Source organism: Papaver somniferum, chromosome 3 (genome assembly GCF_003573695.1).
Source record: "Papaver somniferum cultivar HN1 chromosome 3, ASM357369v1, whole genome shotgun sequence".
Taxonomy (NCBI): Eukaryota; Viridiplantae; Streptophyta; class Magnoliopsida; order Ranunculales; family Papaveraceae; genus Papaver; species Papaver somniferum.
In genome coordinates this window covers 43,934,097-43,952,196 of record NC_039360.1, presented here as the reverse complement: position 1 = coordinate 43,952,196, position 18,100 = coordinate 43,934,097, and the positions used below count along the sequence as shown (strand labels likewise).

At 36.1% G+C, this 18,100-nt stretch overlaps 1 protein-coding gene across 1 annotated transcript; it reads left to right on the top strand.

Annotated features, from left to right (window-relative positions):
* The first annotated feature begins 7,257 nt into the window (after positions 1-7,257).
* LOC113356008 (auxin-responsive protein SAUR36-like) lies at positions 7,258-8,153 on the top strand. Its single transcript, XM_026599006.1, has one exon. It carries the CDS (start codon positions 7,368-7,370, stop codon positions 7,932-7,934), a length of 567 nt encoding a protein of 188 aa, XP_026454791.1. The 5' UTR covers positions 7,258-7,367; the 3' UTR covers positions 7,935-8,153.
* Positions 8,154-18,100: the final 9,947 nt, after the last annotated feature.

Genomic DNA, 18,100 nt, shown 5'->3' with positions numbered 1-18,100 from the left:
AAATGGGTACCCAATTACCGTTTTTTTTTTCCAATTTTTTTTCCATTGGAGTATTGTATAGGTTAAAAGATAACTAAGAGAAAAAAAAAGAGATATGATAGGTAAAAAAAAAGAGTTAAAAAAAGAAATTCTAAGGTAAAACTGTGAAAACCAGAAACGGATATTCAATTTTTGTGTAAAATCCCATGGATACTGAACTGAAAAACAGAAACTTAGTTTCTCTAAAGTGAAAATGCAAACATATACTCAGTGTCCGTGTGATTTCTCTACGCTCATCATATTTGATTAACTTTGTAGAGTAGCTAAGGAATATCGCTACTCTAAAGAGATATGGAAAACCATAGTAGTTGCATTTCACTACAATTAAGCTATAACATAGCGAAATCATCAATCATAGTGGTTGGCCTAAGCAATCATGTAATCACTATATATTTTTATTTTGAGGATATAAATTGATATATTTCAAAGAGAAAAAACAAACTACAAAAGCACGGAACACCTGAGAAGAATGTTGTCATATTGTCACAAAGGGAACATGCTCCCCGATAGAGATTATCAGACAACATTGGTTCAGAAGAAGATTCTGTAATAAGAACAAACTTTTTGAAACTCCCTAGAAGTCACAGATAAGAGGCCAACAATATTTACATTAGTCCTAGGTCGGTTACTTGCATTAGAAATATTAAAAGTACTATCAACCAAAAGAAATTGGGTTAAGAAACTTGGCATTTCCTCATTCCATGCCATGAAAATAGAAGATTTACTTGCCTCTGTTGCCAATTTATCATCCACCTGATTACCACTTCTTCTTGTGAACTTAAAACCCAAAAAACTTTCACAACCTTTCAAAATATTCACTGCTTCCTTCACTATGCTCTGATTTTGCCAGTCCATCATTGATTCTTTTCCTTATATAAAATTAATGATTCTTTCACAGCTACCTTCCATCCAAAAGTCCCTGAAGCCAAGATCTCTTTCCCATTTTGCTCCTATAATAAAGCTAAAGCTTCCGCCTTTTCTGGAAATTCAGTCCTAAATATTCATGACTTAGCTTTAAGTCCATCTCCTGTACAGTTTCTTAGGATTAGTCCATAACCAGCATCTAAAATAGGAGAAATCCAAGAAGCATCAAAGTTTGGTTTATTGCAATTAATTGCAGTTATTGTTCATGGGTATCTTGAAATGTTTTTGCCTGCATTTGCAATAGTATTTGGACTTCGACTTATCTTGGTAGATTTGTTGCACCAGAAGTTTATGTATCTATGAATTAAGATAGAGATCTGAACCGAAGAGGTTTTTTTCTCTTCAATACTTTGGAGCATCTCTCTTTCCAGATAAACCAGCATTTTATTACACATATATCAGCCATCCTTTCATTCCCTGCATTATAATGCTCTTTGAATCTTATATCAGAAGTGTCCGACATTACTCCTCCAGAGAAAGATGGTAGGAACCAAATAGTTTTTGCAAACCAACAATCAAATAGAATATGATGTAAATTTTCGTTATGATGCTGACAAAAAACACAAGTGTTTTCTACATTTTCCGTATTGCATGCCAGAATTTGTCTAGTAGGTAGAGCATTCTAAAAGCATTTCCATAGAAAAACTTAACATATTGTGGTAATTCTCTTTTTTCAGAAATCATTCCAGAATTTTTCTATTTCCCTATCCTTGTTATCCATGCCATTCAATTTATCATATAAATATTTCACCATAAAGATACCATTTCTAGTTAGTATCCATCTAGGTAAATCATGATTTAAGGCATTATCAGTATTAGTAAACAAATTTATATTCAGAATTGAGTTTGCAGTAATGTGAGGGAAAGAAGCAATGGTCAGAGTATGGTTCCACTTATTCGTACCAGAATCGATCAGATCTGATACAAGTGTTAACAATGGGATCTTTTCAGAACATATTCGGTTTAAAGTAGCATGTAGACCAGGAATCCAGTGGTCAGTCCAAATGTTGATTGACTGACCATCTCACACCTCCCAGCACAGATATTTGTGAATTAAGTTTACTCCCTGCAGAACACACTTCCACATCCAAGAAGAATTAGCATTTTTTTAATAGAACAAATAGATTTTTTTCTAAAATATTTCCCTCTTAGTAGTTTAACCCACCAAGAATTTGGTTCAGAGATTATCCTCCATGCAATCTTAGCTATCATTGCTAGAGTCGTTTTCCTCTTTAAAACCTAAACCTCTCATGCAAATGGGTTTACAAAAGAAATTCCAGGCTATAACAAATAAACATTTCAAGCTCTTATTTTCCCATCAGAAGTCTCTCTGGATCGCATTGATCCTATGAGTAATCTTCTTAGGAAGCTTAAAGCATCCCATTTGATAAACATGCAAACTAGAAAGAATGGATTTATTCAAAATCATTTTGCTTACTTGGTTCAAAAGTAAAGTTTTCCATCCCTTTGCCCTCTCTTCCATTTTTGCCACTATTGCATCAAAAATCTTTAATTTTGATTTTTCAATGAAAAGGAGGGCGCCCAAATAAGAATCCTTCGTGTCAATTTTTTAAATTTTTAAAAGCTTAGACATCATTCTTTTTAGTTTTGGGTGAGTTTTCTTACTATAGAAAACACCCAATTTTTCAAAACTTACCAACTGACCAGACACCACACTAAATTCATGCAAAGCATTTAGTAAGTTCTTACAACTTTGAAGATCTGCCTTAGTAAAGATTAGGCAATCATCAGCGAAAAAGGTGTGATATTGGTTCATTATTATTCCTAATCTTTATCCCCTGAATCTGTTTATTTTTCCCTTTTTCAATTAAGAATCTTGAGAATACTTCCATGCAAATCAGGAAAAGATAAGGGGATATAGGATCCCCTTGCCTTAGTCCCCTCCCCGGTTTAAAAAACCTCCTCGATATTCCATTTAAAAGAACCGAAATTGATGCAGTTGAGATGCATTGTCTGATCATCTCACACCAATTTTTACAAAAACCCATATATTCCATAGTTTTTATCAAGAAGTCCCAGCTGACCCTTTCAAAGGCTTTTGACATGTCAATTTTAACTCCTAAGCCTTCTACTTTTGATTTTTTATGAGTTAGTGTATAAATTAGTTCATGAACTACAATTATATTATCTGAGACCTGCTTACCTGGTAAAAATTAAGTTCTCAAAAAGTTTCTTTATACGATTAGCCAACAGTTCTGAGATGACTTTATAGGGATATTACATTACCCTATTGGTCTGAAATCACCCGAAAATTTTGGTTCTTTTATTTTTGGTAATAAAAATGAGAAAATTTTGTTAAGATCTGGGTTTCAATTTCTAGTAGACCAAAAAATTTGCACTGACCCCACTAATTGGTCACCCACCAGCGACCAATTGTGTTTGAAAAAGCATACCGGGAAACCATCTGACCCTGGTGCTTTGTTAGGTTTCATGCTTTTTACTACCTCCCAAATCTCATCAGCTTGAGGCATTTCCATTAACATCCCGTTGTCTTTATCAGTTACTCCCACAATAAGATGCTTAAAAATGTCCTCATTTTCTTAAAGGCATTTCTTTAAACGATTTTCAAAATACATTTTCAGTTCAGCTGCAATTTCAATTTTGTTTTTGTTTTTTATCCTGCAGAGTTTATCAAACAATCAATACTATTTTTTTTTCTTCTTTTGACAGTTTTTAGATGAAAATATCTTGTATTTCTTTCCCCTAAGTTCAACATATTATCCTTAGATAGTTGTTTTGCTATTTCCTCTTCAGTGTCATATAATTTTTCTAGTAAATTTAATTTGTTATTTATTTTGTTTTGGATATGCATATCCTGTTTTTTATGTGACAGTTTATTGATTTCAATTAGAAGATTTTTTATTTTCTTTTTTGGTAAGCCAAAGACATTTTTTTTCTTCCAAAAATCCAGTTGGTTTCCTAAATTTTCTAAGTTGTTAATCATTAAAGATGTCGGATCAGAATCCTCCAAGTTCCAGCAGGCATTGATCAGATCAATATATGATTGTTCCATTATCCAAGTATCAAAAAATTTAAAGGAAAAAGAATCTAGTGGAACTCTATTGCTCTCTATACAGAGCAGCAGAGGACTCTGGTCAGAACCAAAAGGTACCGGTACTTGTAAAACTGATTCCTTAAACTGATTTTGCCATTCACAATTCACAAATGTTTTATCAATTCTTTCCTGAATATTTTCCTTACCATCTCTATGGTTATTCTATAGAGATTTAGGTCCGTCATAACCAATGTAGTTAATATCTGATATCGGTTCATCTCGGCCGGGACCGATACATTGGTACGATTTTGTATCGGGGATATTATCGTTGAAATATCGGTTCTAGATTTAGAGACTATAATTTTATATTAAACATTTTCTCCACACATTTTCGGATAAGATATAATAGATAACATCAATTTTATCAAAAAAACAAAAGAGTAAATTTAGTAACTTGCTTCGAGAGCTACATGCACCTCTACTACCACCTGGAAGACTTTCTTCGCCAAAATTAACCTTAAACTTTATAGAAAACGACCAATACCGTCTCATATCGGGAAATGTAGGAAAATTTCGTATCGACCGATACGACCGATATTATCGGGCGAATATCGTATCCCCGATATCCTTCTTATCGTATCGTTCTGGGCCGATATCTGAAATATCCCCGATATATCGGCCGATATTAACTACATTGGTCATAACCCAGATCTTCTATAGCAGATCTCTCAAGGAGTCTTTCAAAGGGTTAAGCCTCACTTTCGCTGAATTAAGCCCCTCCTTGTTTATCTTCTTCTAGTAGTATTTTGGTTTGAATGAATTGAAATGTGATTTCCATATAAAAAGAGAAAAATAGTAATCGTTATCGACTTTCAAATTCTGATTTATTGTAGTGATATTTTTCCTTGACGAGTAAATGTGGGTGGGTTACACATGCAAGCAAGTGCTCCTTCAAAATCTTAAATAAATCCAATCAAAATAAGTTCTCGATTTCACTATAACGTACACTTAAGGGCATGTGGAGGTCCAAATCAAAATAGCGTTCATTTCAAACTATTGAATATGTAATTAGAATGGATCAACAAGTTAGTTGCAAGGAGCCGTTTGAGAACACCCCAATGCCGAATCAAAGGACTACTTTTACCCGGTTCCTTGAGATCGTACGGGCTAATTTTTTCAAAATGTACGGTTTGCACCAAGTTGTGTCAACATCATTAGTAAAATAAAGGAATTGTCCTCATAAAGTTTGCTTAACCAAAATGAGATCAATATGCATAATTAGAAAGTTGTATACACATTTATGTAGGATAAGTCCACACCACCGAAGGACTTTTTCCTATTCAAACAAAAACATCTAGGGTTTCTTTTAAAAGTCTATCAACTTAACGTGTGTTTGAAGTGAGACATTACTTCAAATAATTCGTGGGTTGGTTCCATTCAGTGTATTAATTAAGAAGCATGGTCCCTGAGTTTTAATGAAGATGGCTCAACAAAGCAATATTGAAAAGGTCTTTTGTTATCGATATCAAGTTAATGGAAGCAGGTTAACTTTTAGAGTGGTTCCATGTTATTGGTATAGGTGTGTGCGTATGCAAGAAATGGACAATCAAGAAAAAAGTTAATTTTAATTGGTCCACTATTGGAATTTTCATGTAAAGATAGAAAAATGGGAATCACAAAATAGTCACTTGGATTAGGACCATCAATGATTTAGAGATTAGCTTGGACCATTCCCGATACGACTTGTATGGTTTTCCGATGCGTGGATAATATTTGGTGGTCCATTTCTGGGATTCTAGACTTATGGCAGTGGTTTAACAAATTTTAACCACGCCACTTGCAAAAGAAAACGAATTGCAACACCCACTAGTTACGGGCAGTATCTATTTGCTGACAAAAGAAGATTTGGAATAATATCTGAGAAATTACCAAAGAAATCTTTCCAACTTTAAGGGATGTCCCCAGAGTGACTGGGAAATCTCTGTTGAAAAATCTTTTGTCGGATTATGCTGTTAGTTTTCCGAGAATATAAACTAACATCAAATGTCGTCGTACTAACAGAATCGTGATTCTGTACGGTTTTGCGGTTGAGTACTGTCAGGATTATGGGACGACACCATTGTAAGATGCAGCAGGATATGCATTTGGCAGCACAATGTGCGGGTCTTACGTCTAACCTTTCCCTTGTATTTGTTCAAAAAACTGCAAATCGTTTCAACAATCTCCCGAACGATACGATTTGAATCCACAGTCATGTCGTGTTACTGAGAGCTGGAGCAAGCTTAGAGCATGGTTCATTGAGCCTATCCCAAAATCGTTTTTCCTTTTCAAATTGGTACTCATAATGTATCTTACTTGTCGGAGTTACCAGATTTTTCCCGAAATTACGAAGTGAAAATTATTTTGTTTTATATAAATTTTGTAACCATGCGAATTCGGTAGTTTTTTGTAACATGATAGCAGTCTTGGTTAAGTCTGGACATCATAGTTTTTTGTAAAAGAAAAAAAAAAACTTAATTTCCCACCAATTAAGCTAAATCAACATCACCCTCCAAATGCCTAGAATATCCACGCAAAAGAGGCAGATTATTATGAAATAGGTTTGAACATACTCCTCCCGTTCTGATCAACTGACAGTTACGTAGGAATGTGAATCGGATCATTAAAGTTAGCAACAACCGAGTTCATTCATACTAGTCGTACTAAACGTTCTTGTAGTGTGTGCAGTGTACGTGGCTGTGCTGTAGCATTACCAGGAAAGATCATGTCTGATTTTTTGGTCCTTAATCCATCTTTTACTATTCTTATCAAATAAAAGTCTAATCTCAGATTATCTCGAAAAGATTATCACAAATAATCATTAATTAAGATAATATTAAATTATTATGGACAAAACTTATCAATACAAATCTTACTAACATATGAACTACTCACACCTCTCACATATATTATACGCTTTAGACACTGACACTTGTAATCTGTTGTCCTAAAATAAATAACGGTTAAATCGTACTTTCATAGTACTTGCGGGAGTTGCGTTATAATTTTTACTTTTGTTTGTCGATTAGCGCTTCTCCCTTAAGAAATAACATCAACGGTCACAATTATCTCTGACTTAAAAATATCACTAAAAATAGAGAAATTCAACCGTTGATTTGATGACCTTTGAACTACTATAACGACTGACTTAATTATCGCGGTCGTGGGGGTGCCGACTATTACTCTCTCCCTAATCTCTTTTGTTTTTACTGGATCAAAGTCCTTATATATGTGTCTTCATTCCCAGATTTATATGAACCTATTCTTCTGGTTTACTCCCATTTCCACTCACAAGAATATAAACTATTTATTCAGCTCAGAGTGAGTTAGATTCAAGAACTGCATCATCATGATCAGTATGAGAAAAGCGAGAGGATTCAAGCTAAGGTTCAGAGTATGCCGGGTTTTTAAATGGGTATTACGACCCAGACGAAAGCAATCATGGGGGTATAAACAATTATTAAGATCATATTCATCTTCATTTACAAATCCAACAAATCATACAAGAAATAAGGCGATCAAGAAGATATGCAACTGGGGAAAGAGTTTGAAACACGGAGCAAAAGAATTATGTAGTCCAAGAAAATCAACAACTCCAACTAAAAAGAATGATTATATTCGGCTGGGCGGTTCAGCTAATCCGTTTCAAGAAGATCAGAAACCCATTCCAAAAGGACATTTGGCTGTCTATGTTGGTGATAAGGATGATGATTGTCGTCGGGTTTTGGTTCCGGTTTTTTATTTTAATCACCCCTTATTCGGTGAATTACTTAGAGAAGCTGAGAAGGAATATGGATTTGAACATCCCGGTGGGATTACGATTCCTTGCCAGATTTCTGAGTTTGAGAATGTAAAGACTAGAATTGCTGCTGGTGAGATTTACCGGAATTCTATGCTAAAGCACCGATTATGCTAATCGTGATGCCGATGATGATGATGATGAAAAAGGATTGATTTAGAGAATATTAGGGGTACAATTTTAACTTTTTTTTTGTCCTTTTTTTAGATTTTTTGTGTTCATATTGGGCTGTAATAGAGAATTTTTAGTTTAATTAAAGGACTTTTTGTTGGAACCCTTTTAAACGGAAATGAATAATTATCGTCATTAATTTTTCTGCCTCTCCGGCGGAGTAAACGTGCTGTGAAATGGAGCTCTGAGAATCTTACTTGCTGTTGTAACGCGTGTCGTAATCTCGTGGTGGGTCCTTCCATGGTTTAATGTCTTCCACTTATGCGTTATCGTTTACTTTCAATGATTTAAAGGTGAACTGATTGTTGTGAAATTGAGTACGTTTTACTCGTGATAGGAACGAAACGGAATTTCAACTGAAATTTGGCTTTTTGGTAGCTTGATATGATCGTCAAACTTGTTTCAAGCTAAAATTAGAGTGTGTGAAGGGGCCGAAAACGCACAAATGACATTCGCCAACTGGCTCTCAAAATCTAATTATGCATTACGATTAAGATGCGTTTCGTAACTTTTTCAGGCTTTATTCTGGTATATAGTTCTTTTTCGTGTGAGAAAAGTATCTAACATTTTGACCGATTTTAGATTGAGTGCAATGTACTAGTCCGTGCAAAATGTACTACTCGCTCATGGGAGTTTGGTTTCTATGGCTATATTTCGCCATTTAATTGTCAAAATGACTTGGTCTCTTCACATACTCTACCGGCAAGGCCGATAGTGAGAAATTTTCAGGTACTTTTTTTGTTTGACTTGATTGATTTGGGGTCAATTTCATGATTTCATTTGATTCCTAAACTTAGGGTTGCAGCATTCAATAATCACCACATCGCATGCTTAAGACTAGGCCGTTAATTAGCAGTTGACATTTTGTATTTTATAATGAAAAAAAGGACTACAACAACCTGTTGTTTTCTGTTTTACCAGAGGCGATCTAGGAAATAGATTCTTTTTAGGTTCCAAATTCCTCGAAAGCTGTGTTTGGATCTCAGGTAAAGTTTTGCCAGACTATTGCCAGTTTCTCATTTTTCTAAGACAATGTCCATGAGCTCGTTCATTTAGAATCATACATGTCGAGTGTAAAATCAAGCTTCCATGTAAAAATGGATAGAGAATTTCAAGTCTAATGGAGAAGAAGGGAAATGATTTCGTTTGATTGTAAATCAAACCAAACCAAAAGCTAATAGCGGTCAAGTTAACTTGGTACATTCTTTTTAACCAGCCATTTAATGATATTTGATTATTTGTGACAATGAAACTTCCCGATATTGTGCTTATGCGGGGAGGGTAGATTCAAAACCTGCTCGGGCCCAACCACTTTCACATCTCTTTACTTTACTTTCATCATACACCGTTTCATTTATTTTGGGCAACTTAATTTGTGAAAGGTCTCGCTTGAGTGTACTTAGAGCAACTGCAATGGTGCGATCAAAACCAAAGACCAAATACGGAAAAAAACGACCAAATTTGAATTTAGTCTGTGGTGTTACACTAGGATGGAAGAGTAAATTTGGTCAGGATCACATATAATGTTCGCTTGATGATCAGGATCACATATAATGTCCGCCCCATTTTCAGGATCACATATAATGTTCGCCCATCATCAGTGGATCACATATAATGTCCGCCTCATCACAGGATCACTTTATACGTTCGCCCCATCACAGGATCATTTTATACGTTCGCTCCATCACAGGAACACTTTATACGTTCGCTCGACTATATTTGGTTTTGGTCTTGGTCGCAGACCAAATATAGTCTGGGATTTGGTTTTGGTCCAGCTTTTACTCGATAGTCTGTCCCGCTGTGTCTCGTTTTTTGACCAAATATATAGTTTTACTCGCCCACTGTGGTTGCTCTTATGGATGAGACTAAACCGAGATCAAGTTGCAGATTTTGCATGATAATTCTTAATTTGTAGTCTATCTTTTGCGGTTGATTAAAATGAGTTACACTTTTTTTTTTTTTTGTACGGTACCAGTGGATACAATTTTCCTGAGTAGCCCAGCCTGTTGTACTAGTCCCACGGTAGATCCAATCGATATTCCCAAAAGAAAAAATTATTGGGGTTGAGCAAAAAAAATGCAAATCCGTGGATTTTACTCAATTCGTTTCGCATTTTGGCGATTGGACACTCAATACGTTTATCGCGTATTGGACACGAGTGAATTTTTGAAACCGATCATTTTTATGGGTTGGACGCGGATAGAGCATCACCCATTCGTTTGACACCCGACCCTAAGGATAACGTTAATATTATACATATATGAAGGTTATTATACAAAATTGGTAGATAATGTTGTTGTAGCAAAAATGTTTCCACAACAATCCTCGAGATTTGTATTGAAAGACATAATCTTAACCGTTAAGGGAATTAAGATTTGTACCTTATGAATGAATTCTGATGATAGAATATGAATCGTTGGATGATTCAGTAGTATTTTTCGTGATGCGTTCCTGATGTATGCGAATTTTCCAACTGCTTGATAAATCAGTTCTCCTAAAGCTTTGGCTCTTCAAGAATTGTTGATGAATGAAGAAGGGAGGGAACCTGCAAAGACATTCCTATGCCTCAATGAGTAAGAGTTCTAAGCAGGTTTTTATGGAGAGAGAAGAAATAGAAATGTATACCTTTCCGGTTGGAATTCCGCCCCTATTTATAGGTTATGGAGGAATTGTATTCAGTCCAGTTTACATCTAGATACATTTTGACTATGTATCTAGACCAAATGCTTTCCAGGTTCATCCTGGTCAAAACCAATTTTCCTTTTTTAGGATTTACAACCTCCAGGTTATACATGGTCTTCTTCTGTTTCCCCATTTTCCTAGGGATTTATAACTTCCATGGTTTGAATGTATACCTGGTCTTTAAGTGATTCCTCCTTTTTCTGGGATCAGTAACTTTAAGGGTTTGAATGCATACCTGGACTTTAACTGATTCCTCATTTTTCTAGGTAACAGTAATTTCCAGGTTATATCCGGTCTTCTTAATAACTGATTCCTCATTTTTCAGAAGATCAGTAACTTCCAGGTAATACCTAGTATTCTGGTGTAGAAGGATAATTGCTGACATGACTATATATTTTTTACCCAAGAGCCCAATGCTTATCTTGGGTAGAATTATTGGTTGAGGAACTTGGGCCCATATACCAAACTATATGGTATAAACATGCCCCCCTCTTAATCCTCAACTTGTTGATGGGTTAAGAAGAGTCCTTTATTCAACTATTTCTGCCTTTTAATCAGACGCCCCCAATCTACTTGTTGAAGTGACATGGTAGTCTGCTTGCTAACAAGGTTGTAGTTGTGTCGCTGGATGAGAGTTTTTCGTAGTCGGATATGAACAATCGATGCTTGATGATTATATCACGAGTTTCAAGTTATGTGTTTGTTGCTTTAACATGTCTTCTTGCTTGCAACACAACAACTTTTTCCTTTTTTCACTGTGGCAGCTATTGCACTGACTGTTATAAATGTTGGCACGTATCTTGTATAATGTATCTTGTTTTTGAGAGAAGAGTTCGTGGTTGCACTAGCGCAAAACTTGGTGAGATTTTGTGCTTGCGATGAGTGCAAGACTTAAGTATTCACTTGTCATTTGAGGTCGTAGATGCCAGCATGACGGAATACTTTCTGCTCGTACTGTAGTTGTTGTATAACTTCACAATTTAGAAAAAACTGGTGTATTTCTTCTGTGGAATATGGACCATTGTGCTTAAATTTGTATGATGATGTATAAATATACTCCAATCGATGTTACAATAATGATGATGATGTCGAATAGTGATCTACACCTTTTAGATGGTTGTAAAATATCAAAAATACTCATGCATTGAGAGCTTGATAAGTGATGTTCTTCGAATTATGCTTCACTATATCTCATACCTAACCACGGGAGCATGAGGTAAAATACGAAACTCATTCCTTTGAGATCTTCATATTATATAGTTGTTGTTTTTTTTCTTTTTTCTCCGCCTTCTGTATTTATTTTTACAACATCCGTCCTTGCAATTTTTTTATTCTTCTTTTTTCTTCTCCTCGCTCTTTTCCTCTATGTCCAACAAAGCCTCTTCATGCAAATATTTATTTTATTTTATTTTTCCTTTTTTGCTTCAGCTCCAAGTATGCTTCTTCATGCAAATGATTTTTTACCTTTTTTCCCCTCCTTATTTCAGCTCCAAGAAAGCTTCTTCATGCGTATAATAATTTTAACTATGTTAAAGATAGTTCGCAAATTGATTTGATTTTTTTTATCTCCTTTCGTTACAGCTCCAGTAAAGCTTCTTCTTGCAAGTATACATTTTTTTATTTTTATTTTCGTTGTCGCCCCAACAAAGTTTCTCTTCGTGCATCTTTTTACCCCCGCTTTAAATGCTTCTCCAACAAAGCTTCCTTGTGTAATTTTTTCTAATTTGCTCAATAAAAGCTTCTTCGCAAAATAACTTTTGTTCGTTTCAGCTCCAATAAAGCTTATATATGTGATTTTATATTCTTTATTATTTTTCTCTTTAGCTCTAGCTCCAGATCGGCCAGCAAAACTTTATTAAAAAATATATTTCTTTTCCTCTATAATGAACTCTCATTGCCCTTAGAATGGGGTTCCATTTCCCATGAGACAAGGTCCTTGCTATTCTTGAGCCTGCGTTAACCGGTTTAGGTTTAGCTTGCTCGCAAACTTGCGCAAGTATTGACTAAGACCGTGCAAGGAATATTTTTTTAAAATATTTCCTCTAATCAAAGCCAAGTTGGTTTGGTTCTCACTGCCCTGAGATGGGTTTCCATTGCCCATGGAACAAGATCCTTGCTATTCTTGAGACTGCGCTAAATCGGTTTAGCTTGTTCGTAAATTGCGCAAGTATTGACTAAGACCGTGCAAGGAATATTTTTTGAAATATTTCCTCTAATCAAAGCCAAGTTATGATCGGTGCTAGCTATGCGCTAAATCGGTTACTGCTCTGGATAGTATGCCGAGCTGTGTGTCAGATATTAACTATGCGAGTGTTATTGCTAAACAACTTTAGCTAGTATCAAAGTGTGTGGATCATGCATTTGTTTATGAATTGTGCATTTGTATGTGAATTGTGCATTTGTTGTATGACTAGGAAATGCGAATAATATAAGCAAATTGAGCAATTGGTGAGGATTATCTTATGAGGCGCGAATGGGTCCAACATCGAAAGTATGCATCCCGAAGTCAATTGTCAATTATTGATCAAAGTTGCTGGAGTTCCAAGTTTTTGGATTCATTTTTCCGCTGCTCGCTTAATATAACTTCCCTCATGCTAGATTATCTACTAGGTACACTTCCCCGGACGCCCCCAGTTGTTCGACTATTGTGAGTAAAATTTTTAATGGTGTGTAAGTCAAATTGTTTTAAACTCATGCAAGTTTGAACTTTGAACGATCCAAAAGAACAGATCGTTGGTTGGATTGCAAGCGGGATCACTAATTGGATCAACGAGGAATGCTGGCTCCATGAGTTGCATCGTTGGGGAACTATTGAGTTTGATTGATTGACCAAGGGTGCGTCTAGGAAAGCTCGGTTACGGGGAGACCAAGTAACACGAAAACTGTCCTAGTAATATGTTGTGATACTTTTCGCTGATTTCGTACGAGTATACAACTTGGGCAATGAATATTTGCGATGCTAGGTTAAAAGAGCATGAATATGTTGATTGTATTGCAACTGATGCCGATAGTTGATGTTCATGTCGCTAGGCGTGTAATTGTTGACAACCGTCATCCTCACACGTGTGTGATGCATGCGTGTCTTTTTTTTTAATGCGTAACAACAAGATTGCATCCATGGCGGAGTACATCGAAGATTATTCTCATGTAAGCCGTCTGAGGTTATTGGCTCCTATTTGTAGGCGACACAGAGGAACAACAATTTTTGTTTTGTGTTGCTTTTGCTTTCTCTAGTTTGAGCGTTGGTTTTCGACGTAATACTCCTTTCGCTTTTCGTCGAGGTACTCATTTCACTTCTGCTCGCCGAGGTATTCCTCCCACTCGTGCATGTTATTTTGTCGTTGGGTAGGTCCCGATTGTCATTCTGATTCCTCGACGATGCGATGGATTTCGTAGCAGTCATTCGGTCGTCGATCTTCCCTTGCGACATTATCTTCTTCAATATCTTTCCTTTCATACAGTCCGTGTCTCTTATCGTGACCACTCCACACATGTTGTGCCCTCCAACCCTCATGTGAAAGACGTGCATGCCGACGTGGAACGATACTTTCAGAGTATTAGGTACTACCCATTTGCAGTCTCTTATCTACTAAGGTCTCCAGTAGTTTGTTTGACTATTTTCCTTCTATAACTGTTGCAATATTTCGAGCAGACCCAGATCTCGGGGTGTTATTCTGGTCCTCTCTACTTGCACAACACGCGAGGCTAAATGAAAGCCTCTATTGTCAAGGGAGTTTGGACGCGACTTTAACATGTTCTTTTGATGTTGATCTAAATCCATTTCGTTTGTATTAACACCTTCACTTAAAAGAGGGGTTGCAATACGTACCCCACGATTTCTATTACTTATCCCGTGGATATAAGTTCTTGCATAAGGACGTCCTGATATCTTCGTTGTTGGTGATGTTTCAACTTCTTCTCGGAGTGGGTGATTAACATAGTTCCGAATTCTTTGTACTCTTGCATCTGCATAAATGTTCCATCACTCCGACTTGCTTGTGATGTAGCTCTGGATCTTGATTTGTTTTTGATGATTCCTTCTCTGCCCCACCTGGACGCCTAAAGATGTTGTAGCAAAAACATTTCCACAACAATCCTCGAGATTTGTACTGAAAGACATAATCTTAACCGTTAGGTGAATTAAGATTTATACCTTATGAATGAATTCTGAATATAGAATATGAATCGTTGGATGATTCAGTAGTATTTTTCGTGATGCGTTCCTGATGCATGCGATTCCATCTATTTGATGAATCAGTCTTCCTAAAGCTTTGGATCTTCAAGAATTGTTGATGAATGAAGAAGCGGGGTACCTGCAAAGACACTCTGATGCCTCAATGAGTAAGAGCTCTAAGCAGGTTTTTATGGAGAGAGAAGGATTAGAAATGTGTACCTTTCCAGTTGGAATTCGGATGAATTGTATCCAGTCCAGTTTACATCTAGATACATTTTGACTATGTATCTAGGCCAAATGCTTTCCAGGTTCATCCAGGTGAAAACCAATTTCCCTTTTTTAGGATCTACAACCTCCAGGTTATACCTGGTATTCTTCTGTTTCCCGCTTTTCCTAGGGATTTATAACTTTCAAGGTTTGAATGTATACCTGGTTTTTGAGTGATTCCTCCTTTTTTCTGGGGATCAGTAACTTTTAGGGTTTGAATGCATACATGGTTTTTAACTGATTCCTCCTTTTTCTGGGGATCAGTAACTTCCAGGTTATACCTGGTCTTCTTAATAACTGATTCCTCCTTTTTTTCTGAGGATCAGTAACTTCCAGGTTATACCTAGTATTCTGGTGTAGAAGGATAATTGTTGACAGGGCTATAATTATCATTCCATATTTTTTACCCAAGAGCCCAGTGCTAATCTTAGGTAGAATTATTGGGCTGAGGAACTTGGTCCCATATACCAAACTATATGGTACAAACAAATTATATAGTTTCGTATTGAGATGCATTGAAGTTCCTTTAAAACTCAGTTGAATTACTCATCTTCGACATTTACTTGTTTCGTTTATATCCTTTTTGAATCCGCAAACCCATCCGCATCCAATCCGCTCATCCGCTCACCCGCAGATGTTAAATTTGACGGGTAATGATTTGAATGTGGGTGAAAATTTCAAATCCGTAATTTAGACGGATTGGACGCGGGTAATACCAAATCCGCATCCACCCATCTGTTGCTCACTCCTACTTTTTATACGACACTACGAGGCCCGGTTTTCCTGAGTTGACCTAGTCAGTTGGACCAATTCCATCACAGATCTAGCTGGTATCCTCAGCCCATTGTAGATCCAACCCGGAATTCAAAAAAATGAAGCCCATTTTTTAATACGGAACAACTGAGCTTAATTTCCTTAAGCAGGACCGATCCTATCATAGACCCAATCGACATCCCCAGTAATAAACCCTAGCTAGAACACAACTTTCCTGAGCAGATCCAGCCATCTAGACAGTACTACTATATGAGATTATTGTCGGGAGAGAATCATAAAAAATGTGAAATTCCACGTCTCCCTCAGAGTCTTTAGATATTCTGAAACAGAAAAGTAAGACCAAAAAGGTAACATATGCCCAAAAAAAATTTCGCCTATGTCTATGAAATGATGACGTATACGACTTCATAATGAATGCAGTCAGAACAATTTTTAGAGTGCACTAACAGTGCGTTCGAAATATTGACCAGTCAACTAAACTCACGTTGACCGGTCAACAGTGCGCTGTTAACGATCAACATCACTATTTCGAGTGGCCGATAGGAATACACCCCTCGTCCTAGATAGGTCAACTGGTCATAGAGAAATTGTCAACACGTTAACGGGACTCTAGAGGACTCAGTTAACAAAACCGTTACTAAAAGTCTATCGTGGGGGGCAATATCAGTATAAAAGCATGACCAAAAGCCAAAAGTGTTACTTTTGGAATTTCTGATACGAACAGTAAGTGTCCAGAATATCACATTTTCTTAACTCCCTTCCCGGCCAACAACTCCTACTATGGATCCAACCGGCATCTCCAATAACGAAGCCAACCTTCATATCTATCTGTACAGAAAATCGAAGAATTAATTTTGGACGAAAATGGATAGGTATTACAACTATACTAAACAGTGGCAAAACTAGACATACAGAATGAATTGAATTTCGATAACAATATTCCACTAAAAAAATGTTGGTATAAGTTATGAAGGTCGTCCGGATTTTGTGCCTTCAATTAAATTACCAAATGTTTCGTATTTTACATTTAAATAGTTTATAAGTTTTTGGGGTCTTTGACCCCTTTTCGTGTAAACTTTTGTAAATATTGCTATTTCATCAATACATTTTTTTTGCCTTACCAAAAGAAAACTAAAAGATGTTGGTCATTGACGCATAAAAATCGCCGCCGAATCATCACCTGGCCAGTTCCGTAAAGAATGTTATTCATAACATGTATCAACATCAGGATCATTTTGATGAACCACTGTAAATGGGATTTATCGACATTCTTGTATGTAAAATCATTGCATTCTTCATTATTTGATGGTTATCTTAAGCTATATAACAACAAAGACAAAATAGGTCGCATTAAAGCCCAAGTTGCTCAAGGCACTTGAGAGTTGAGACTTCAATTGTTCAACGCCCTTTTTTCTCTTCTTTGCTAGATTTCAACGCATTTGAACAAGTGGTTTTAGAGTATATCTAATCTCTCTGTTGTTATTTTAGACTTGGTACAAAAAGAATACTATCGGTATATATCACATTTAATGCTAATTCCTTCGTTGCTATCAAAGACAATTTTAGCACGTGAACTTTAAGAGAAGGTGTGCCCATTGTGTTAAAAGCCTTCGTACTCCATTAACAGTTCCTTATTTCTCAGCAGCAACTGGTATAATTGTTCCTTTCGTGTTATCTTTATTGCACTAGTAGAGGCGTCCCTATTATAGACGCTTATTTTAAGCCCCACTAGAGTTCTTGTTTCTTTTCTTTTCTTTCCTTTGTTATCGTCTTTGTTGCTGGCTGGCTTGCTTGCTGCAGTAGTTGTTCTTGTTACTGTTTCCCTGAAGAAAAAATAGATTTGTAGATGAAACAGAAACTATTGAAGACCTATTTAAGAACGGTTTTTTGGGGACCATTGTTTTATTTTGGGTAAGACATTAGAAGTAAATCTAGGTCACCCCTTATCTCAATATTTATATTAATACCAAAATTATCCTCCTGATTATTTTTGTATAATGATTAGTTAATGTGATTAATCATTAATTAAGGTTAAATTAATAGATGATTGTATTTAAAAGAAATCGAATTATTGAGTGACCAAAGAAGAAGAAGAAGATTATTTTGAGATGGGTAAATATAGAGAAAAAACATTCTCTCAGTACCGAAATATGCTTCTAACTTAGTGAATGTTGTTATAAATGGCCTAAAATATCGTCAAAATCAAAATTGTAAC